The sequence below is a fragment of the Urocitellus parryii genome, chromosome 11 (assembly GCF_045843805.1).
Source record: "Urocitellus parryii isolate mUroPar1 chromosome 11, mUroPar1.hap1, whole genome shotgun sequence".
Lineage (NCBI taxonomy): Eukaryota > Metazoa > Chordata > Mammalia > Rodentia > Sciuridae > Urocitellus > Urocitellus parryii.
The window spans coordinates 15,767,514-15,790,717 of record NC_135541.1 but is presented as its reverse complement, the minus strand read 5'-3'; the positions used below and the strand labels follow the sequence as shown (position 1 = coordinate 15,790,717).

The 23,204-nt window shown below is 52.1% G+C and overlaps 2 protein-coding genes across 3 annotated transcripts; one reads left to right on the top strand and one right to left on the bottom strand.

Moving 5' to 3' along the window:
- Window positions 1-4,736: 4,736 nt before the first annotated feature.
- Tent5b (terminal nucleotidyltransferase 5B) lies at window positions 4,737-11,344 on the top strand. The gene is made up of 2 exons (XM_026391759.2): window positions 4,737-5,086; window positions 10,242-11,344. The coding sequence occupies exons 1-2, from the start codon at window positions 4,817-4,819 to the stop codon at window positions 11,259-11,261; spliced, it is 1,290 nt and encodes a 429-aa protein (XP_026247544.2). The 5' UTR covers window positions 4,737-4,816; the 3' UTR covers window positions 11,262-11,344.
- Window positions 11,345-14,932: 3,588 nt separating this feature from the next.
- Window positions 14,933-20,968, bottom strand: Trnp1 (TMF1 regulated nuclear protein 1). 2 transcript variants are annotated; one of them, XM_026391702.2, is made up of 2 exons: window positions 20,007-20,968; window positions 14,933-15,700 (listed from the first exon to the last, which is right to left on the bottom strand). In XM_026391702.2, exon 1 carries the CDS (start codon window positions 20,865-20,867, stop codon window positions 20,175-20,177), a length of 693 nt encoding a protein of 230 aa, XP_026247487.1. In that variant the 5' UTR covers window positions 20,868-20,968; the 3' UTR covers window positions 14,933-15,700; window positions 20,007-20,174. The 2 variants fall into 2 exon arrangements, with proteins under 2 accessions (XP_026247487.1, XP_026247488.1); XM_026391703.2 differs by lacking the exon at window positions 14,933-15,700 and adding an exon at window positions 17,983-18,142.
- Between the last annotated feature and the right edge of the window lie 2,236 nt (window positions 20,969-23,204).

Genomic DNA, 23,204 nt, shown 5'->3' with positions numbered 1-23,204 from the left:
GGGTTATATGTCATGTGAATTATAGCTCAAAAAAGTTGTAACCAACAGAAATTTGATGATTCGACTTAGCAACGTGACCTTGGCAAAAGCAGTGTTGGTGGAGTGTTGAAGTGTGTTCAAGAGGGAACAGGGGAACCTCGGAAGCAGCAGTGTGTGTAGACATTTTTGGAGTGTTGCTGTCAGAGGGGAGGAGGGGCTGACAAGAAACACTTTGCTTTCTTCTTGTGTGTTTTGGTTTTTGATTTGAGATGCCAGAAGTTCTGTTTCAATGCTGATTGAAATGATCCAGTCAGCAAGTGAGGAAAAGTGGCTAGAATTGAAGCCCTTGAGCAGGTGAGAAAGATGGGGCCTTCGGTGGGTTCAGGGAGAAGGGAGCAGGCTCACCCCATGTGGAGGAGGGAGGCTGAACAGGAAGCATGGAGGAGCCAGGCAGATGGGTAAAACGGTGTGGAAAGACCTGGAAATGCTCTTCAGGTTGCTTCTGCTTTCTCAGTGGAGTAGGAAGCAAGGTCATTAGCTGAGAGGAGGATGCAAGCAGAACTTCCAGGGACTGAGGAGAGAGAAGGTATGACCCTGTAGTCTAGGACAGTGGGAGAGTGAAAAGACTGGGTCATCAGGTAGGCTTTCCAGACAGCGCCAGGAGCGTCCTGGAGTGGTGGGCCTGATGGTAAAGTGAGGTCAGTCAGAGGGCCTTGGCCTCCAGCTTCGTCAGCTGTGTGGGCTTAACCAGGGTGTGGTTTTGCCAGGTGGATGCAATTTAATGAGAGGGGAGCAAGGGGTTCCGGGCGTATGCAGGGAGGTAATTATAGCAATGGTCCATGGACTCCAAGTTAGTTCAGGAGGAAAGTCAGGTCATGAGAGAGATGAGGAATAGAGACCAAAGTGGGAGGATCAGTAGATTAAAGGTCCTGGTGGGTCAAGGAGTTATTGGAGTTGGGTGTTACAAGAAGTGAGCAGAAAAGACAGGAGGTGATGTTGATATTGAAATTATGCAGGGTGGGGGCTGGGGATGTGGCTCAAGCGGTAGCGTGCTCGCCTGGCATGCGTGCAGCCCGGGTTCGATCCTCAGCACCACATACAAACAAAGTGTCCGCCGATAACTAAAAAAATAAATATTAAAATTCTCTCTCTCTCTCAAAAAAAAAAAAAAAAATTATGCAGGGTGGGGTACAATTATCAGTAATGACAAGGTCCATTACTTTGGCCATGTGGACATGAGGTAAGGTGATCTCCATGGGGGAGAACCATCTGTGTGTACATTTACTCCGCCATTCTCATAGGCAAGGTTCTGGGTAGGGCCTGGGCCTGGGATTCAGACAAACCTGGTCTGAAGTCTCTTTCCACTATGGGGCCCTTCACAGATTACTGTTTCTCTGAGCTTCAGAATTTCCTCTCCTGAAAAGTAAGAGATTACTTCTATGTCATAGAATATTGTTCTGAAAAACATTTTTTTCTTGTGAACTCAGGGTACTATACCAATGAGCTATACCCCCAGTTACCCTCAAGCCCCTTTTTTCCTTTTCCTTTTTATTTTGAGACCAAATTGCCCAGACTGGCCTCAAACCTGTGATCCTTCTGCCTCAGCCTCCTAAGTAGCTGGAATTACAGGCAAGGGCTACACACCACCTGGCAAATGTTCTGAAAATCCAATAAGACTGTGGAAAGCTCTGGTTTAGTTCCAAGTACAGTTCCCAGAATGCTCTTGTGTCTGGGGTCTTAAAGCCAAGGAGGAGCCATTGTAGGGACCAAGACTCTTTCCAGGACCCATTCTCCCTTCCCACTACCTCAAATCATAGAAGGAGTGAATGGAAGAACCTGATTCCCATTTCACTCCCATTTTACAGAACAGGAAACTGATGTCCAGACAGGGAAATCACTTACCTATATCATTAAGAATCAATTATCACAGAAAATAAGTTCCTTTTCAATATCAATTAGGGTCTTAATTAAGATGGGAGTTTGGGGGGGGATGTGGGAGAAAGGCTCCTCTATAACATTGGGAGGCCAATTGAATTCATGAAGATATTTCTCAGCCAATGTTCCCCTCCATTCAAGGGAACAATTAAAAGCTGGTCTCGGTGAAAATGGAAGATCTTACTGGATATACACCCATGCTCTCTCTCAGTCTTCTACATCCCCAAGTGACTCCACCCCACTGGACAAGCATGGAAACCATCAGCTTTGGGGATGGACAAGTCAACAGAAGGGTGATTCACCACGCACGCTAATTGCTCTTCCTAGCCCAGACAGAAGGGAGGAGAGAGAAAAAGAGACCTCAGAGTTTCCTTAGAAAACTTGATTCAAGTGCATAGGGTGGACACAGCTTTAACTGGCCACCAGGAGGTCCTGTCCCCAGCACTAGCTAGGGTTTCCAGCCCTGGCTAGTCCTCCTGCAGTAAATTCCTCCTGCTTTCTGTACCCCAGTCCCCCATCCAGAAATTGAGAAGAGAGTGAACAAACTTGTTGTGAAAGGCCCGCCCAGCTGGGGCCTCCAGAGTCTAGGAATGGGAAGCCTTGTGCCTTTTCTGGGGCCCTGGCTGTCTAGGGACAGGCACAGGGGGATGGGGCAGAAGTGGATCTGACAGACCCAATGGAAACACCACCTTGTTACAGAGGTCTTCCATGATCACAGCATCTAACAATGTACATTGATTTCCCTAGTTCTTTCTGTCCCTCCCTCACATACAGCATTATTCTCTCTCCCATGACCCTGTTTTATTTTCTTCTTATCACTATCTGAAATGCCTTAATTTTTTTTTCTTCACTAGTGTCTCTCTACATTATAAAGTTCTAGAAAGGATCTAGGGATAGAGTTCAGTGGCAGAACATTTGCCTACCTAGTATGTTCAAGGCTCTTGGTTCCATCCCAGTGATTGTTTGACCTTGGGCTTATCACTTGATTTCTCTAAGCCTCAGTTCCTTCATCTGTAAATTGGGAATAATGATACCACATCCTGAGGTATACTTTTAAGAATTAGAAGTCATTATGTAAAATGATCTGGACATAGTAGTTATTCAGTAAATATTAGGTTCCCTTTTTCCCTTCCAGTGCTGTGGCTGAATCTCAAGCTCTCTCATCAGTAGCCTCAGGAAGGCTTAGGGTTAGAGTTTGGAGACTGGACTCAACCTAAGGTGTTTTCTTATCTGTTGTTTATCTTTCAACAGAAGGTAAAACAGGCTGGGCCTGGTGGCATGTAAACCCAGCTACTAGGGAAGCTGAGGCAGAAGTATCAAAAACTTGAGGCTAGTCTGGGGAATTTAGTGAGAACCTGTCTTAAAATTTAAAAAAGGAGGGGGTGTGTGTTGGAGATGAATCTCAGTGGTAGAGTGCCCCTGGTTTCAATTCCTCAGTGATAAAAAAAAGAAAAAGAAAAGAAAGTAAAACAGAATAGCAAGCAAGGACTTGGACTTGCCCAAGGTCACATGGCCAACAGTGGTACAAGCTATAAGTCACCTCTCTGAGGGCCAGGATGCCCTCAGGCCTCCAAGTTGAAGATAGACAGGGGTAGCATCTTGCTTGAACTAAACTCCAGAATGGCTGCTCTGATCTGAGAGTTAGGCTCCTGAATTCTAGTCCCTGGTGCATCAAGTCAGGCTGGTAACCTCTGGGTGTAGTTTACTCTTCTAGGTCTTGGTTTCTCCTTCTGTAAATTGGTCATATTACTCTTTCACAACCTGCTTTACAGGAGAATGGAAGAATGTTAGGAAAAAGATATTTAACTTGATATATTACTAGGACAATTATATTTAAGAAAAAAATATTGTAGTGATGAATCAGGTGGCCTCAATTTCTGAATTTTTGCCACAGTACATATATTTAAAATCAGGAAAAATGATTAATTCAAAAGTAACCATTACAATAAGTCTCACCTTCTAGGCTTTATAAAGCGGAGAGGAAAACATGTAAACATGGTATCCATCCTCTAGCCCTAAAAATGTCCTAGGTCAGCACAGGCGCAGTGGAAAGAGAATGCTCTACAGATTCTATACCCGTGGACCACGGTGACACTCAACTTGCTGTGGGAGGTTGGAGGAACCACTCCCACTTCAATTTCACCGAACCTAAACTGGTACTTGAACGCTGTTCATGCTGTGATTTGCAAGGACCAATCAGGAGAGGGAGCATCTACCCGTTATCCACAAGAGTGCTTTACCTTGCTTCTCCTCTGGAACACAGTTGGCGAGTAGAAGGAACACTGAGCAAGCGGCACGATTTCTTCGGGCTTCTGAAAAATAGCGGATGAGCAGGACCAGGCCAGGCGATTCCTCAATTTCTTCCAGCGCAAGAAGAAAAACAAACAAACATACCTCAGTGGTCTTGACTCTGCTACAAACTAGTAATCACTCCCTTGCCTTCGGCCCTCGAAGGGCACGGTCCCTTTAAAAGCAGGCCCGCGGGGTCCAATCATGTTTAACCGAAGTTCTTTGAGGACCAAAGGAGGGAATTCAGCCTGAGCGGGAGGGCGGGGCAGCGGCGTGCCTTCCAACCAATCAAAATCTCCTCAAGGAATAGTGACTCACCTGCAAAGTTCTGTTGACCAATGGCAGGGAGGCCTAGAGGCGGGGCGTTCCCACTGTGTGACAGATGCCCGGACCAATGAGCACGTCGCCCGCGGCCTATAAGAGTCCGCTGAGCCCGGCACCGCAGGCTCTAGGGTCGGTTAGCCGTCGCCGACAGAGGTGTGCCCTGGGTTTGCCTCGCTGTCGTCCGGTCCCTGCATCCCCGCCCCAGCCTTGGCCCCAGCCCAGCGCTCTCCTTGCCCTCCTCCCCTTAACCACCCCCCGGTTTCTGCGGTCGGGGCTCGGGGCCGGGCGAATGATGCCGTCGGAGAGCAGAGCTGAGCGCCTGGAGGGGGCGGCTGCGCAGGTGGGGACGGCCGCGGCCTCGACAGTGGCCACGGCTGCCCCGGCTACCCCGGCAGGCGGCGGCCCCGACCCGGAGGCCTCATCAAACTCCCCCAGGCACCTGAGCAGGCTGGCTTGGCCACAGGTGAAGCGGCTGGACGCGCTCCTGAGCGAGCCGATTCCCATTCACGGGCGCGGCAACTTCCCCACGCTGAGCGTGCAGCCCCGGCAGATCGTGCAGGTGAGAGGGCGCTGGGCGGGGTCAAGGGGGGGTCTATCCCTAGGCTGGAAAGCACCAGGGTCGGTTGGATTTACTGGGACAGTCGAGAAACTGAGGAACGGGGACAGGTGCTGTAACAATTGGATACGTCTTCTCTGTACCTAATAAACCTTCCCCACTTGGATTTCCCGTTCCCCCTCCTTTGGCGGAGAGGAGCCCTAATTCTCCCGGGACTACTCACCAGGCCTAGCCTAGGAGAGGGGATGGAGGGACTCTCCGGCCCTCAGGCACTCTTCCCCCGGTAATATGCATGCTTGGGTCCAAAATAGCTTTTCCTCCTCCACCCAGCATCTCTGGGCCTCCTCCCCCTTCACTCTCTCAAGGTTTTAGGGGCTCTGTCTTTGCACTCCCACAGCCCTTGGCTTAAGAATCCCTGGCTAAGTGGAAAAGCCCAGAAATCCTCGTCAATGACTTCCTCGATGTCACTGGGGTTGCGGGCGAGAGAAGATTAATTAAGTAGGAGGCCAGATCTGAGACTCCACCCCCGATGGCAATATGAAGCGTCCAGTTTTAGATATTCCTTTTCTCCCCAAGATTGGAAAAGATGGCCATCCCAAGTCTACCCCCATCTCTCCCCTGAAGGACAGATGAGAGAATTGTGGCATCCTCTCTCTCTCCTTCGAACCTCTTCCCTTTTTCTGATTTTCAACTCCAGAACTGCTCTTTCATCTGTATAGCCCAGGCATGGTTATGTTCTGAGCCATAAGAGGATGGTAATTGTTGTACTCATGTTATAGCTGAGGAAACTGAGACCCTAAGAGGAGCACTGAGCTATCTAAGGTTACCTAATGAGTGAAAATCAAACCCAGGTAATCCTGGACCTTCCCAGGAGAAGGTTGCTGCAGGTTCAAGGTTTTCCCACTTCTCTGGCTCTCAAGCTGAAGGTCTAGGTCTATCAGGAGGCCCCTGATGGGGGTGGGGGGATCCAATGCTGAGTGTCCTGGTAGCTTTTCAAACAGGCTAGAAAAAGCAGGCCATTCTCCTGCCTCCTCCACCTTACCTCCTGCAGAAGGGGAAGGGCCTGCTGGGGGATTACCTTACCCTCCCTCCCAAGGAACCAGGAACGGAGCAGTAGGGGGCCGGGCAGATTTTCCTAGGCTGACTCACTGGCAGCCCCAGCGGAGCAGAGGCATTCCTCAAGGCTCCCTGTCATCTGGGTGATTGGGAAACCAGCCAAGGCTTTTCTCCCTGGGATTCAGGGTCAACCCTGCCCTCCCCCAACCCCTGAGCATCACTGTGACAGCTCCCCTGTACAGGGACAAATATGATTCAAACTGTGTCTGCTCTGTTCCCATGCCCTGTGCAGGACACTAGGAGCACAAATGTGACTAGTTCTCAGCCGCTCTGCCTTCAGGTGCTCCTGGCCAGGTCAGGGAGATTGCAGTCAGCAGGACCTAACTTCACCATGTGGTAGTGGTACAGTGTCCTTCTCCACCCCCCTGCCCCCCCCACACACACACCAGCAGCAGAGATATTACAGACCAGGAAGCTGTTGGATGTGGGGTGGAGACTTCAGAGCTGGACTGTGACTGAGGTTGGACATCTGGGTTCAGGGCCTGAACTTTTGTCAGTTGCCTTTGCTGGGCTCAGTGCCCCTGTCCCTCAAATGGGGATGGATTAGACTGCTTGCCAACACCTTTTCTGGTTCCAAACTCCAAAGGGAACAGGTGTCTTCACCTGGCCTGTTCAGCCACCTTCACAGGGAAGAAAGTCTGTCTCCTGGCAAGAATCTGCAGTTGGCTGCTTCAGAAGCTGTCAGGGATGTAAGCAAGGGGTGGGGACATGGGGAAGGGAGGGAGGTGCTGGTCAAAACTTCTCATCAGTGCTGAGTTCTCTTGTGGCTCAAGAACTGGAACTGTTCTCCTTCTGCACCCCACAGGCTTTGCTCTTGAAACAATCTGAGCAGTAGAGATGTGATCCTTACTTGTATCTGAGCTGAAGGGAACTCCCTCTTATAAGAGCCCCCGCCCCCACCTATAGCTCTGGGAGAATTGGTTCTAGTTAAGCTCAGCCACTTACTAGCTATGTGACCTTGGACAAGTCCTTTGCCTTCTCTAGGCACAGAGAATTAAACCAGACAGTCTGAGCTCCCCAGCTGCAGCCATAGGGCAATTTTGCAATTTTGTAAGCCTGCTGGCTGACAGTGCCTATCAGTCTTCCTGCAGGTCTCAGCAGCAGCCCTGAAGCAGAACAGTTCTGGGGAGGGCTTGGCATAGGAGAAAGGAAGGTATAGTCACTGCCCCCTCTGTGGCTGGAAAGTCTGATTCAGGAGGCTGCAAGCTGCCCTGCAGTCCTTGGGTGTGGCAGTATCTAGAAACTGCCTGCCAAACTGGCTGTAGTCACACCTGGGAAAGAGACAACAGCTGCTGGCTGGCTGACACAGCTGGCCCCATGGCCCTGACGCAGGGGATTTAATGAGGGTACTACTACCTACTCACCAGGACAGATGCCATGCCCTTGGGTGGGCACCAGCCTGGGAACAGGAGCTGGCACTGAGTAAGGCCCAGTCAGCTCTAATGGGACTCAGGGAGGGGGCTGGTCTGATCTGCAGGTCTGGCAGGGTCCTTTGACTGAGGTCTTTGGCCCCCTTCTCTTATTGGCTTACCTGGGCACAGCTTCCAGGTAGGTTTGAGTTAGAAATCCCACAGGCTGGTTGCAAGGACTAGCCCTCTCTGGCTAAGAGTCCCCCAACCCCACCTTCCTGTTCCTCAACTACTCTGGCTCTGGGCTTCAGTGATTTCAGGGTTACTCTCACTTTGAAACTTGGGAAGGGAAGGAAGATTAATTAGTCTGTGCTCCTTCTGAATCCTGGGACTGGAGGAAGAGGATAGGCTGAGCTGAGGATGTAGCTCAGTAGCAGAACAAATGCTTAGCATGAAGAAGCCCTGGGTTCCATTCTAGCACCAAAAGTTTTTTTTTTTTTTTTTTTTTTTAAGATGATGAGGGTGCTCAGTGGTGCACACTTGTAATCAGAGTCTGAGGTAGGAGGATCATGAGTTCAAAGCCAGCTTCAGCAAAAAGCAAGGTGCTAAGCAACTCAGTGAGACCCTGTCTCTAAATAAAATACAAAATAGGGCTGGGGATGTGGCTCATTGGTTGAGTACTCCTGAGTTCAATCCCAGGTATCCCCCGCCCCCCGAAATAAAGGACAGTCTTTGGAGCTAGTCATACCTGGGCTTGAAGGCACCTCCATGTGATGGAGAGCAGGTGACTTTGCTCCTGTCTATAACACAAAGACGATAAAGATCTGTCCCCCATGGTTATTTGGTTTGGTTTCATCTCCCCTATGTTGGGGATTGAACCCAGAGCCTTGCAAAAACTAAGAATGAGCCACTACTGAGCCACATCCTAGCTCCCCATAGATTTTACTCAAGTGCAATGCCTGGCCCTCCCTGAGTACCTAACCACTGTACTCATCTCCTCCACCCTACCCCTGGTCCTGCATGCTTCTGATGGCCAGTTACTTACACTCCATTGCCATGACAACTCCCGGAAGCCTTCTTGGAGGGAGCCGCCCGCCTCAGATTGCCCCACCACGGCTTGCCTCCTCAGCACTTAGGCGCATTCTTTGCAGTAATTCCCTGGGAGGCAGGCGAACAACCACCCAGAGCTGGGCGCTGACTTGGCAGCAAGGCGGGGTTGCAGAGTCACTCAGGGCAGGAATGCTGCCTGGTCACTTTCAGGACAGTGTGTGAAGTACTTTGGGTGCTGAGAACACCTACGGTCTGACCCCAGCTTTTTTTTTTTAATATTTATTTTTTTAGGTGTAGATGGACACAACACAATACCTTTATTTTTATGTGGTGCTGAGGATCGAACCCAGATCCTGCCCGTGCTAGGCAAGCGCTCTACCGCTGAGCCACAATCCCAGCCCTGACCCCAGCTTCTTTTCCCCACCTGTTGCCTTGAACTGGGGAGATGCCCTGAGCTAAAGGACCAGGTTCAAGCAGACTTAGAGGTTTGCTTGTGCTGTTCCTGTACAGTCAACCCTGGGACTCTCAGATGGATCCTCCATCTCTTCCCAGTTGGCGTGGGAGGCTTCTGGAGGCTTTACCCCTCTCCTTTCTCAACAGTGAAAAGGTCTGGCCTTCCAGCCCTGCTATTTCTGAATGGCTTCTCCTTTGAGCCTTAGGTGTTTCACCATCATAGGCCTCAGTTTCCTCATCTGCAAAATGAATATAGTGTTTGCCTCATTGGCTCCTTATAAGGATGAAATGAGTCAAAAGAACATGCATGACTTGGCAATCCAACCAGTCTGGGTTCTAGTCTCAGCCTGTCTCCTCTGTGACCTTGGACATGTTTCTTACCCTCTCTGTCCACAAGTCCCATCTGTGGATTGAAATAGTAATGCTAAACATAAGATTATCATGAGGCCTAATGTGGTAATGCATGTGAACTGCTAACTATATTCCCAGAACATCTGAGCAGTTAACACAGTGCCTAGAACAATGCTAAGGATTTTATTTGCAGTTTTCGATAGGTAGGTAGTTAAGATGGGGACTTTCCTATGTTTTTAGTACTGGGGATTGAACCCAGGGGAGCTCTACCACTGAGTTACATCCCCGGTCCTTTACATTTTGATTCAGGGTCTTGCTAAATTTCTGAGACTGACCTTAAACTTACAGTCCTCCTGCCTCGGGCTCCCTAGCAGCTGCGATCACAGGCATGCACCACCACACAAGGCTCTGTCTAAATTTAATTCCTAGCTTTTCTTTCACCAATTATGTGACTTTAGGTAAAACCTGGTCTCTCTGTGCTTCTATTTCCCCATCTGCAAAGTGGAAATAATAGTACCTACCTCATTGGGTTATTGTGAGAATTAAGCAAATTTATATCTTAATATAGAAAGTGCTTCGATCAGGTCCTGGTGCTTGGTAAATTCTGTGCTTGTGTTTGCTCTTACTTGCTCTTCTGAGTCATACCTTCAAATGGATCATTCTCCAGATTTGGCAAATCGAGGCTTTCAGAAAGGTCTATGACTTTCCAAAGGCACAGCAGCTGGTACATGGTCTACAGTATACGATGATACTGTAACAATTACCTCGAAGTCCTGGGTGCGGACGTTGGGAGGCCAGGCTCCTGACACTGCTCTTATTGCCCTTCCCTCCCTCTGCAGGTGGTCCGAAGCAGCCTGGAGGAGCAAGGACTCCGCGTGCACAGTGTGCGACTGCACGGCTCAGCCGCTAGCCACGTGCTGCACCCTGAAAGTGGCCTGGGCTACAAGGACCTGGACCTGGTGTTCAGGGTGGACCTGCATAGTGAGGCATCCTTCCAGCTGACCAAGGCAGTGGTGCTGGCCTGCCTGTTGGACTTCCTGCCAGCCGGCGTGAGCCGGGCCAAGATTACACCACTCACACTCAAGGAAGCGTACGTGCAGAAGCTGGTGAAGGTGTGCACAGACACAGACCGCTGGAGCCTCATCTCGCTGTCCAATAAGAGTGGCAAGAATGTGGAGCTCAAGTTCGTGGACTCTGTGAGGCGACAGTTCGAGTTCAGCGTCGACTCCTTCCAGATAATCCTAGACTCCCTCCTGCTCTTTGGCCAGTGCTCATCCACCCCCATGTCTGAGGCCTTCCATCCAACTGTGACAGGTGAAAGTCTGTATGGGGACTTTGCAGAGGCCCTGGAGCACCTACGGCACCGTGTCATCGCCACACGCAGCCCTGAGGAGATCCGTGGCGGTGGCCTCCTCAAGTACTGTCACCTCCTGGTGCGGGGTTTCCGGCCACAGCCCAGCACTGATGTGCGTGCCCTACAACGGTACATGTGCTCCCGCTTCTTCATCGACTTTCCCGACCTGGTGGAGCAGCAGCGCACGCTGGAGCGCTACCTGGAAGCTCACTTCGGCGGGGCCGATGCAGCCCGCCGCTATGCCTGCTTGGTGACACTGCACCAGGTGGTCAACGAAAGCACCGTGTGCCTCATGAACCATGAACGCCGCCAGACACTGGACCTCATTGCCACGCTGGCACTCCAGGCACTGGCTGAGCAGGGCCCAGCTGCCACTGCTGCTCTGGCCTGGCGCCCTCCAGGCCATGATGGGATTATGCCAGCCACCGTCAACTACTACGTGACCCCTGTGCAGCCCCTACTGGCTCGGGCCCACTCCTATCCCACCTGGCTGCCTTGTAACTGACTATGACCCTGGCCAGAAGGGACTGGGCCTCATGGGCTGGGGTGAGGTCACCAGGACTATGTGGAGGAAATGGCGAGAGACGAGCAGGCTGTGCCAGCCAGCCCAGCACTCCTGCAGGGTTGGGCCTTAGATGGAACACAGCAGACTTCACTGAAGGAGGCCTCTGTGGGCTTCAGGCCAAGCCAGATTCCTGGCAGGAGGACCCTTTGGTTACTGCACCACATTTTTGGATCAGCATTATTGCGGGGCTACTTGTTTTGAGGGTCCATTGCCTTTAGGAGACAAAGCAAGTTTAGGAGGTAGCCTCAATGTTCAGCACCCTGGGTTTATTTCCATGGCCTAGAAAGAATCTTTTTGACTAGGGTCAGCCAGCCCAGAGACTGGTATGTGATGAGGGTGACTCACTTTGGGTCAGGCTGAACCACTGAGTCTGGTGGCCTAACCTGGCTAATCACTTGGGGGAGGGAAACTGAGGCATAAGGCAAATACCTGGGTTTGGGGAGGGAGGGTTTGACCCAATCCCCTGAAACCCATACCCCAAGCTGTGAAGCCTTCCTCTTGAGGGGCGGGGAGTATGCAGTGGGCCCGAGGTGTGCAGCTAGGAGATGTAGTCCAACCCTCCCAGTGTGTCCTTCTTTCCCTTGTATGGTGAGAAGCCCTGCTTGCCTGGGAGCTTGTTCTTTGGAAGGTGCTGGGCCAAAAGTTTCACAGGCAATTTGAGTTGTCCCACCCCACTGGCTTGGCTAGAGGACTCTGACACACGGGGGAGCCCTACCCTCACCTCCTTTTCCACTCCTCTGGGTTCGTTGCTATTTTGCACTGTTACCACCTACCAATAAAAATTGTCTACACTGAGCCTTGGGAGAAGGATCCTCCCAGTCTGAGTCTGGCTTCTATCTTGGGAGGGGAGGTGGGGTCTGAGGTCTGGACATGGCTGCAGGGTGGCCCCGCCTTCCCTCTGCACCAGCCCCAGCCTAACAGCTTGTGTCTTTCAGTGTCCTGCACCTGCAGCTTGTTGAGTCTAGGATTCTCTCATTAAAGATGAAATGTTTCAATTGCCCCAGGTTTCCTGCCTAGGGTCCTAGGAGCCCCAGACCTTGCCTCATACTGCAATGCCCAGGGCTGCTTAATTCCGCTCTGCCCAGAGCAGGTGGGGAACTCACTGGATGAATCTGGAGTGAAGGACCCTCCAGTCATGGCAGCTGAGACTGGGGGACTTCTTGGGTCCCCTAGAGTCCAGGTAGGGTCCCCCATCTAGGAGAGTCTCCCTCAATCCTCCTCCTTCCTTTCCACCTACAAGTGCTCTGAATAGCAGGTCCCCTGGGAGGGACAGGGTCTTTCCTTTCTGAACCCAGCTGGGGCCAAGCCAGGTTGTCTGGGGGAGCTGTTCCCTCAGGGCATCAGCCACTCACCCCTGGACGCTGCCCACTGTTTACCTGGTCTCTTTGATCCAGGGATTGCAAAGCCCTTAATATATTTAGCCTCATTAGGGGCCTCTGAAGTGGTGACTTTGATGGTTCCAGCCAGGGTGGGGAAAACAAGGCCCCAAAGGAGACCTCAGGTCATCAAGGTGAGTCCAGCCACCTCACCTATTCTGTGGGTTCCTGCTGGGCTCTAAGGGGCTGGCAGGGCACTCACAAGGCTGATGACAGCAAAAGTATCCCAGCCAAGCCCACCCAGCTTGGGTCCTGGAAGGAACAAACTTCGTCCCACCTCACAATTTGACCATTTGAGCCTGGGCATGAGAGGGACTCGGTGTAAGCAGCAGGTTCAGGTTGTGGGAGTGGAGCTCACCTGGAGGTACTTGTTTTAGGAGGTGAGAAAATCAGAAACCCACGCAGCACACACATGTACACACTGCATCTAGCCTGTGGGTGCAGGTTACTGTTCCGGTATTGGGACAACATCAGACAAGACAGACACCCCTGCCTTTGTGAAAATACATTCTAATGAGGTAGACAAAATAAATCCTGTGGTCTTAGAAGGTCAGGGATGCATAAAGATATATATAGCTAAGCAAGGGATTGGAAGAGCTAGGGTTTGCAAATTTTAAGACATCAAGGTGCACCTCATTTTAAAAAACGACATGGGTTGAAGCAAAGACATAGGTGGTGGGAAGCAAGCCACAGGACTGCCTGAGGAAGTGTTTCAGGCCGAGGGGACTTGTGGATGCACATGTTTGCACGTCTGAAAGAGGGTGCATGTGCTTAAGGGTGTCTGGCTGCCCCTGGGCAGTGGGTGTGCTCGCTGGTGCCCAGGTGCCTGCTTGCACCAGCATGAGGAAGCCGGGGCGTGTGAGACAGGAGTCCTCAGGAACAGCTGCTATCTGGCCTGCGCTTTACTTCAGGCCAGGCACCAGGCCAGGCACTCGACTCCCATCTTTCCAATCATTCTCATTCATCCTGCAACACCACAAGAGAAGAGCAAGTGTTTCCACTTTACACATGAGAAAACTGAGGTCAAGGAGATCTGTCTGACTCCTCTCCCTACACTGTGATTTCATGTGGTTGATCATGATGGTGTCTCCTGTACATATATGTGGCAGGGCATGCTTGACATTATTGTGACATTTGTCATTTTCCTATGATTGACTGGCATAGTAGTATGCCAAGATGTACATTTTCTTGCCATGGCTTGTGGTGACTGTCCTGGACCCACGGTGGCAACAGCATGCCTGTGGGTGTGTTCGGGAGTGGTGCAGTTTCCGGGTTTGAGAAAAACACTGACTCAGTGGCTGACATTATTTCTCTGTGGACAATTCCTGCAGCGACCTGATATGTCAGGACAGGTGGGAATCAAGAACTAGGATCAGAGCCAGTGAGGAGCTGAGGGAGAAAGCTCCTGTCCTTTCTTCCATCTTCTCTGGAGCAATAACAACCCACCTAGGCTTTCCAGAGGGAAGAAACAATGCTATGGCTGGCCCCTCCAGATCCACTCTCCATCATCCTCAGGCCTGTCCCTGGGGAGGCTGCCATCTACCCAGGGCATCAATGGCTCCCTTGTTCCCTGGCTTCCTGACGCTTGACAAGAGAGGCCCTGAGGAGACAGGAAGGAGGAAAGGTTTATTCCCCCTGGTCCAGGTTGTCATGGTTGGCCACAGTTGCCTCCCTTGCCCCTTCAGGCCCAGGAGACTAAAGTCTTTCCACCTTGGAGCCCCCAGACATGCACCATCCCTGGCTAATTTCTTTTCCTTCCCTGTTGGTTTGTTTCCTGTGCTGAGGATGGAACCCAGGGTCATATCATGCTAGTTACATGGAGCTACAGTTAGTCAACTTGTTAGTTTCTTAATTAATAAGGCCAGTACCCACTGTTGGAAAAAGTACTTGCTAAAACTTCCCAGTTTGAGTGTGCCTATCTCCTCTGGGGACCCTGCTAGACAAGCAGTCACTAACAACCCCATAGGCTGTCATGATGCCATGTTATCAATAATGGGGACAACCTCCCCCCTCGTCATACAATCTCACACACACATTCCTGTCCCTCAGTTTCCACATCAGATCTTTTAACTGAGGTGACTTCTTTGGGAGGGTGAACTGTGAACCAGGTCAAGAAAGGTATCAGTCTCTGCAAACCAGTTGACAGGCACAGACAGCCAAACTAAACAGAATCTGCTCATGGAACTGTCAACTGAAAGAGCGGTGACAGACACAAAGGGAAGGCAGCAAAAACACTTGCAAAGGGGACCTCAAAACCACACACCTTGGCCTCATATTATTGAAATTTATTCTTCCTGAATGCATATGTCAGGGGACTGATTCAATATCCATTTACTTGCAGAATTTTACAAGTTCTGAGCTGTATGTGAATAAATGTGCACTTTCCCTCTTTAGCAGGATACTTTATGAATAAATATATAGTCTTCTTGTATTTAAAATGTTGCTTAGGAGTTTTATGTTGCCACTACCTCTTCCAGAGAAAGGGGTGTGTCCCCTGGGAGGCAGCAGCTGATTGTCTTGAGGGGCCCCAGGCACACCCTCATATGGGGAGAAGAGGACAGTGGGCAGGGAAACAGGCATTTCTCCGACCAGGGTTTTCCCTCAAACATCAGATTCAGAAGCAACTGATATCTACCAGATGGGGACTCCAGCTGTTCTGTGACTTAAGAATGATGACTCTACCTTTAAAGAGAGGTCCTTTTTGTTGTCACTTTGAAAATGTTTGCTACACTCTCAAATAATCTGATTGCATCTCAGGGCCCTGTGTTACCATCTTCAATCATACAGAGCAAAGCCAAATGTGGTGCATGTAGAGAAATTCATAGTGTGTGGGCAAGTTCCCCAGAACCCAGCCCTTTGCCATGGTGAAGTGGTGGCTCCAGACAGGAGGGCACTGAGGTCAGGTAGGGACAATTCTCAAAGTCTTCCTGAAGGTGTCCAGGGAAGGAGCAGAATCTAGGAGTTCAGATCCATAGAGTAGAGGCTCTGAGGAGCTAGGAGGAGCTGGAAAGAATAATTCCAAGAGTTTTAATGATCTCTTTCCCACAGCCACCCAACCCCAGCCCAACACTTCAGCGACTACCTCTGGCACCAGCTTTCCACAAAGGCCCCTCTTAAGGAGGGGCTCAAGGAGAAAGCAGAGGTTCCCTTGGGCCTTTGTCCTTGGCTGGGATCCCCACTGGTCTGAGCAGCTAGAATGGAATGTTCTTGGGATGAAAAGCCTGCCTCTCCTCCACCTCTCCCCTTAAGGAGTTCTCCAGGGCCCAGTGGAGGGGAGGGACGTTCCAGGGATTCCTGATGTGGAGCTGCTCTGCTGTAGAGAAGCCAAGGCCCACCCTGCCCCACAGACTAGAGGCTGTTCTGGCAGCCTCTTCGGGCCTAGGCAGAGTGGTTCCATCATGCACAGACCTCCAGTATGTGCTAGGCACTTAGTGGGACTTCTCATTTAACGCCCAGAAGTTAGCTCCATCCTAGGCACCTCCGGCCCAGTACAAAAACAAATAGAAGAAACTGACTTGGAAAAGATAAGTCATTGCCCCAAATTCCTCAGCTGAAAAGTTTCAGGCCAGTACTGAATCTCAGGTCATTTTGTTCCACCTGGGCCCTTTTTGTATACCAGGGAGTGTGTTACTCTTGTCACCTGCCAGGTGAGAGCCCAGTGATACCCCTGGCAATGGAGCCATCATTAGCATGCCTAATGTTTAAGGGTTCACTTACAGGTTCTATGTCTTTGACTAAGTCATCTGCCCTCCCTGGTTATCCTCATCTGTGGGAATGGGGATAACCTTTATTTTGCAGAGTGGTTGGGAGAAAAAAAAACAAATAATGGGTGTGAAGTGCTTAGCACAGTGCCTGTCATGGAGGAGGTGGTTAATTTACTATTCCAGACCCAAGGCTTCCCCTCCCTCATCACTCCTGGCCAGGGTGTGGTCAGGGAATAATGGGAGAAGAAATAGGTTGGGAATTTCCCAGCTTTCCTAAATACTTCCTCTCTGGCAAGCCATAAAACTGGGAGCCTCTCCTTCAGTTCTCCAGCTCAGGGACACCTGAATTGTTCTCAAGGGATTTGGCTGTAGGGTGGGGCTCCTCCAGGTCACTGCTCACTGCAGGACTGGAGCAGTTTAGACACAACCTCTCAGTTCAGCCTAATCTCTAGGCCACCTCTGTTGCTAGGTGGTGCCAGGACAGGATGTTCTGATCAATTATCATTGTAACAAAATCTATGAATAGCGCCATGGGGACACACCCCTGTAATCCAGAGACTGCAGATTGAGGCAGGAGGATTGCAAATTCGAGGACAGACTGGGAAATTAAGCTATATCCTGTCTCCAAAAAAAAAAAAAAGCACGCGACCTGGGGCTGGGGCTCAGTGATAGAGGCCTTGCCTAGGATGTATGAGGCACTGGGTTCCATCCTCAGCATCACACAAATATGTAAATAGCGAAAGAATTCCGGGCTTCTACTCAGAGGGGTAACCTCTTTCCAGGAAGTCTTCCCTAAAGGACCTTCTTCCTGAAGAGCTGGGCCACCTCTGCGCCTCTCCCCGCCCCTACTTAGGAGGCACACAAGTTGAGTTTCCAGCTTGACCACCCAGGAAGCCATCACTGGAATTACACCCCCACCCCCGGGGCCGATCCGACCGCCACCACGCGCTGGTTCCGCACACCCTTACAGCTCAGTCAAGGAAACCTAGGGACTACAGGAAAGGGGATGGTTGGTGGCGGCACCACTGGGGATCCAACCCGTTCCAGACCACGCCCCCATGTCTCGAGAAGTAGCCCCACACTGCCCTCTGGTGGCAGCACCCACATACTGCTGGGCTCTGCCAAGAGAGGGAAGAGGCTAATCCTGAGGATGGGGCAGCAAGGTTCCATGCTAGACCCCTGAACTGTCTCCAAGGCCCACGCTCCAGCCTGAAGAAAGGCTCCAGTTTTCCCTCAGTCCTCAATCACGAAAGCCTCAGTGTCCTCAAAGTATAGGCTCCAAAAGATTCCTGTACTCAGTCCAGAGGCCACTGAGAAAGTGTTCAGAAAGTCACAGGAGGAAGGGAAGGGTCTGTCTCCTGCCAAAGGGCTAGTTATTAGTGGAGGTCTAAAAAATTGCCTTCCAACAACACAAACTTCTAGACCCCAAGGGTCCTCTGGGATGGTGAAGCCAAGGAAGTTTGCCTGGAAGAGGGCTGGAAAACAAGCTCTCAGAAGCAGAGATCCTCTGATCTGATTCTGAAAACCCTGGACTGACATCAATATTTGTTGATTGAGGAAAATATGGAGTCAGGCAGCTCTATGGCCGGGGGTGGGGTGGTGGCAGTCAGGCATGAGTGGGAAGGTGACTTTTATTAGTTGGCTGAGGAACAGTGGAAAAAACACTAACCAGGAGCTGGGGTTTAAGTCACTGAGCTCTTTATGCCTGGGCCTAGGTCCTTGGTGGCAAGCAGTGGGGCACCTGGAAGTGAAGGGAAGGGACAGAGATGTCTTGTGACATTAGGACCAATCTCCACATACCCACCCCTTTCTCCAGTGAGTATCATCTCTAATTCTCTACGAATCCACCTATCTCCCCCTCAAATCAGGATAAAGCTGATTACCAACAAATCCCAGAGAAATGCAAAACTGATGACACAGAACACTTCATGCCATTAGCTAAAAGCTCCTCTGGACCAACTGCTCCTGCGACCCAGAAACCAAACAGTCCTGGCTGCAGCCCAGCACTGCTGCCTGAGCTCCCTCACTGTGTCACCTCCAGAAAGTCCTGGTCTTTGGACCCAAAATGACCAGTGTGGCTTTGGAAGGTCCTCTTTCTCTGGAGAGACTAAAAGATGCCAAGGTTCCTCACTGTTTCCCTGGTCCCCAAACTTTCTCAAAAGCTCTGAGATAGAGCTTTCCTCTAGCTAAACAGGGGTTCAGGAAGGCCTAGTTGTTAGCTGGGAAACCAGTCAAAAAGTTTGTTACCTAGGAAAAGGAAGAGCCGATTGGGGGGTGGGAGTGGCAGATGAGGATCCCTGTCTATCACTGCAATGGACCTAACCTTTCACCATTCACAATCAGATTCCTGAGACTGACAGATTCATCAATTTCCTTCCCTCCAGTCTCAAGCCCTGATACAAAGAAGGACAGCTACAGTCCGAGAGGAGGACACTGATTCAAAGATGGGGCAGAGTTGTTTTTGGTCACACTGTAGATGGGCCCAGAGGTCAGCTCTCTCTAGCCCCAGTATAGAATATTATGAGGATACACAGAGGACTGGGTTCCTTGTTCTGTCCCTTCCTGGCAAGTGACCTTGAGAAAATCCCTCTCCATTCTGTAAAATGAGGACTTTAAATTAGCTCCTGGCTCCATGCAGAAGCAGTGTGTGGCTGTAGGTGTGATTTAAAAGAGTAAAATATCTTTTCATGACTTACAGTAGAAGAAGACAGTCCTTTGCCCTTAATTTCCGCATAGCCCTTCTGGGAGGTAGTGATACCCACCTGACAGACTAACAAGTGAAGGTGCAATTATCTATGAGCAGGGAAGCAAGGGCCAAGCCATCACAGATGAGTGGGGGCAGAGGAATGAAGGATCTGAAGGGCATCTGCATAGGAAGAAGCAGATCATATTTCTAGTCTGGCCCTTTAAAGCCCCACCTTTCTGGAAGATGATGCCATACCTGCCCCCTTGGGGCTGTTAAAGGGTGTCACACCTGGCTCCATCACTGGCAGAGCCATCTTAGAGATGAGTTGGGAGAAGGGCCGCTAGGTGAGTAAGTGCCAAATATCCCATCCTAATTATCTCAGACTTAACAAAACTGCATGAAACATGAGAAAAGCTCTGTTTCTAAGAAGCAGAGGGTCTAAGTTTAAGTATGATGGGGACAAATCCTCAAACTCTCTGGGATTCTATCTCCCCCAATGGTAAAGGGGCTCAGAAGAGATCTCAGTCATACAGTCCTGTGCCAGCCCCCACCCCATCCTAGGACCTCATTATTCTGTCCTGATATTGTTGAGGCTTGAGGCTGCTGTTTTCTCCAAGAAAACAGCAGCCTCAAGGGCAAGACTTCTTACAGCCCCAAGGGATCCAGAAAAGGCAAGGAAAGTAGAGGTGAGGGTGGGGTGTTGCGCCAGTGCAGTGGCAGCAGCTGGCAAAAGTTTGCCACCAAATAAATCCCTCCTGGGAGTTGAGCACCCTCCACCCCCTGGTGGTCTGCAAGAGGCGGCCACGGACAGGGGACAGCCTTATTAAGGGCTCAGCAGACGCCAGAAGCCCCAGGGACAGGAGATCCTGGGCCCTGCAGCCCCACCGCCCCTTGAAACCACCAGCCACTAACACCGCACCTCAGCCTCCTTTACTGGGCTCCTGGCCCCCAGTCTGTCTCTTCCTGTCGTGGGTCAGTCTGTTCATCAGCATAGGTGACAACATCCATCCTGCCGGCATCCTCAATCCGTTGGTTGGCACCTCGGTGATGGCCTGTCCTGGGTGGCCAGGGGTCCGGGAGCCTGAGCTCAGCGTTGGGGGGAAGCGGGGCCGCGGGGCGGGCTGCGGCGGAAGGGCGAGTCGGGCTCGGGGCCGTGGCCGCGCCGCAGACGCCCGGCGCCCCAGGGCACGCAGCTCCCCAGGCCGAGAGCAGAGGCCAGCAGCGCCGGAGGGCGGCCGCGGCGGCCACGACGCGAGCCCTTCTTGAGGCGCGACCCGTGCGCCGCCAGATAGAGCTCGGCCTGCGCCACGCCGCCGCTCAGGCGGCTCAGGCTCTCTGCGCGGTGCGCCAGGCGCAGCTCGGCGGCCAGGAAGACTCGGTGTAGCTGCAGCACGCGGCTCTCCAGCTCCGACACCAGCCGCCGGCGGCCCTCCACCTCCAACAGCCGCCGCCGCGCTTCGGCCAGCTCCAGCGCGCGGCCCCCAGCCCCCGCCGCAGCTCCCGAGCCACCGCCGGCGCCCCCTGTCGCCCCGGTGACCCCAGCGCCCCCACTAGCTCCCTGGCGCCAGCGCTGCAGTTCCTGACCCTCGGCCTGCGCAGCTGACGCCTGGGCCGCCTCCGGCAGCGGCCGGGACTGAGCTGGGGTCGGGGTCAAGGTCGGAGTTGGGGGCGGGGGCTGAAGGGACGACAGGGGCTCCCGGGGCGGCGGCGGGGGGGACCCCGGTTCTGCCGTCCCTTCCTGAGCCCCTGGGCCGCAGGCGCTGATGCGGCAGCCCGGCATCCCCCGCCCCCCGGCGGCCTGCGGGTGTGGGTCCGCGGAAAGGATGGACGCTGGGCACGCGAGGAGAGAGAGGCGGCCGCAGTGCCCACGCCCGCGCCGCACCCGCCGCCCGAGCGTCTTATAGAACAGGGGCGGAGCGATGGGCAGCCCAGCCAATCAGAGACGGGTATAGCCTGAACCCGTCCCCACCAGCTCTGAGCTTTCAGGACCTTCCCCAAACACTTTAGCTTTCCAGTTCTTACTCCAGCCCTCCGCTGTTAGGGCATCAGGTCCCCATTCACTTCTCCACACATTTGGGGTGAAAAGCGGGCCGTATCTTCCTCCACCTCGTCCCTCAGTCAAAAACTGTGGAGGTTGGTGCTTAGAAGTCAAAGAATCCAGTGTCCACTTCGGGGAGGGGCCCCCCCGCGTGACAGAGCACGGACGAGTACTCAGGAAGCTTGACTTTCACCTTCCCATACGTCCCGCTGCCCCTTGGCCAAATCAGCTCTGCCTGATTTGGGCCGCAGTCTCGTTAGGACTCCCTCCCATCTCATTGGGGTAATGGAGGGGCGACTTGGCGTCCCTTCAGCCCAGGGAATGGACATCTGGCTGGGTTGGTCCCATGCCAGGCCGGCCATTTGCTTGCAAAACAAACACTAAATCCTGCCGCTGAGCACGCAAATCTTGGTGCCTGCCTCCTCCCATGACTCCTGGACTCCAAGGTGTGCAAAATTATTTCCCTGCCCCTCTCCTTGCCCCTCTGTATGCTCCTCTTAGCAGGTGTCCCCACACCTTTACACGAAGGGAAGACTTAGACGGTGCCTTGGGGCCTTGCCCCGGGTCACATTGCCGGCTAGTGGCTGAATCTGGACAGAAATGCAAGAGCTTTAGCTGTTTATGCCCTCTGAGGACTCAGACACCTTGGTCCCCTGCCTGTTGCAGAGGGACCCTCCATGTTTGGAATTCAGTCACTCTGGAAAAATGAAAGCAGTGAGTCCTGCCCACTCTCCTGGCAGCAGAAATGGCCCTGCTGTTCCACTTACAAATACTGGCCAATTCACCATGGCCCTGCCTCAGGTTCCGTCAGATGGCAGGTGTCTGTGGTGGGAGGAGGCAAGGCCTGGAGGGCCAGAAGCCCGCTCTGAAACCAGATGGGGAGGACCTAAGAAGAGTGTGGCGAGCAAGAGGAGGCTGCTGGCGGAGCGTCACTGACTTGAGGAGGAGGAGGAGGAGGCTCATCTGTCCCTGTGTTCTCCAAGCGCTTACAGGTCCCCTCCGATGAGTGATGGGACTCGTGGGCGAGACAACTCAGCTCCAGAGAAGCAACTCGGCAGAGCCTCCGAGGGGAGGGAGGAGCCTCAGGGGGAGCTGCGCCCACTGAAGAGGGGAAGAGGGCTCCGAGGGATCAAATGAGAGGGAGGTGCTCAGTGACTGAGAGTAGGAGAGGCTCCTGCTGGGGGGTGGGGGGTGGGGATGACCCAGTCACCCGAGAATGCTCACCGAGGGCAAGAAGAACCTTTGAGGGCAGGTGAGGGACCTGCAGAGGAAGCTGAAATTTAGTGGGTGCAAAGGTGCGAAGGAGACTCGCAGTGGGGGAAGGGAAGCTTAGCGCATGAAGATCCTGGGAGCCAGAGGGGTTCAGTAAGGATGAGGGAGGCTTAGGGGTTCCCAGGTTGCTCCCAGCAAGGATGAATGCCCTCGAAATGGTGACATCCCTTTGAAGAGTTTCCTTTGTGTCATCAACCTGAGTCTTTCTCAGCGCAGAAACACCCCCCCACACACACACACACACACATCTCCATCAGGGTGGAGATTGACAGGTCTTTTGTCAGAATCAGGCAGGTCACTGCTCCTAACTCCTAAGGATGAATGAAGGGGAGTAAGACCACTTACCTCCACTTCTACTGTTGATTAGATCCAGAGAACCAGTTAGATCTGGTTCAAACCCCTCACATACTGTCCTTCCAGGTAAACTTGGACACTAATTTCTCTGAGTGGGAGGAGATTGTCAATAAACATTTACTGGGGGCTGAGGTAAAGCTCAGTGGTCAAGTGTGTGTTCAGCATGCACAAGGTCCTGGGTTCAATCCCCAGCACCACATAAATAAATAAATGAATGGATGAACTGGATGAATGTTCTCTAGATCAGCATCCTTTTCTTCCTAATGAAAACCCAGAACCCCCCAAAGTTGCCTCTCATCTCCCTGTTATTGCCCCCAAATAATTCCTATCCTTTTGGCATTTCTCACAATGTATGTATTTGTTTAGTTTTATGGGGTTTTCCTCTCTTTTTTTGGTACCAGGGCTTGAACCTGGGGCACTTAACCACTGAGCCACATCCCCAGCCCTTATTAT

Excerpts from the sequence above, each read along its gene's own strand:
- Tent5b (XM_026391759.2), top strand. The coding sequence starts at position 4,817 with ATGATGCCGTCGGAGAGCAGAGCTGAGCGCCTGGAGGGGGCGGCTGCG. Across the intron at positions 5,087-10,241 it reads AGCCCCGGCAGATCGTGCAG|GTGGTCCGAAGCAGCCTGGA; the intron begins GTGAGAGGGCGC and ends CTCCCTCTGCAG.
- Trnp1 (XM_026391702.2), bottom strand. The coding sequence starts at position 20,867 with ATGCCGGGCTGCCGCATCAGCGCCTGCGGCCCAGGGGCTCAGGAAGGG.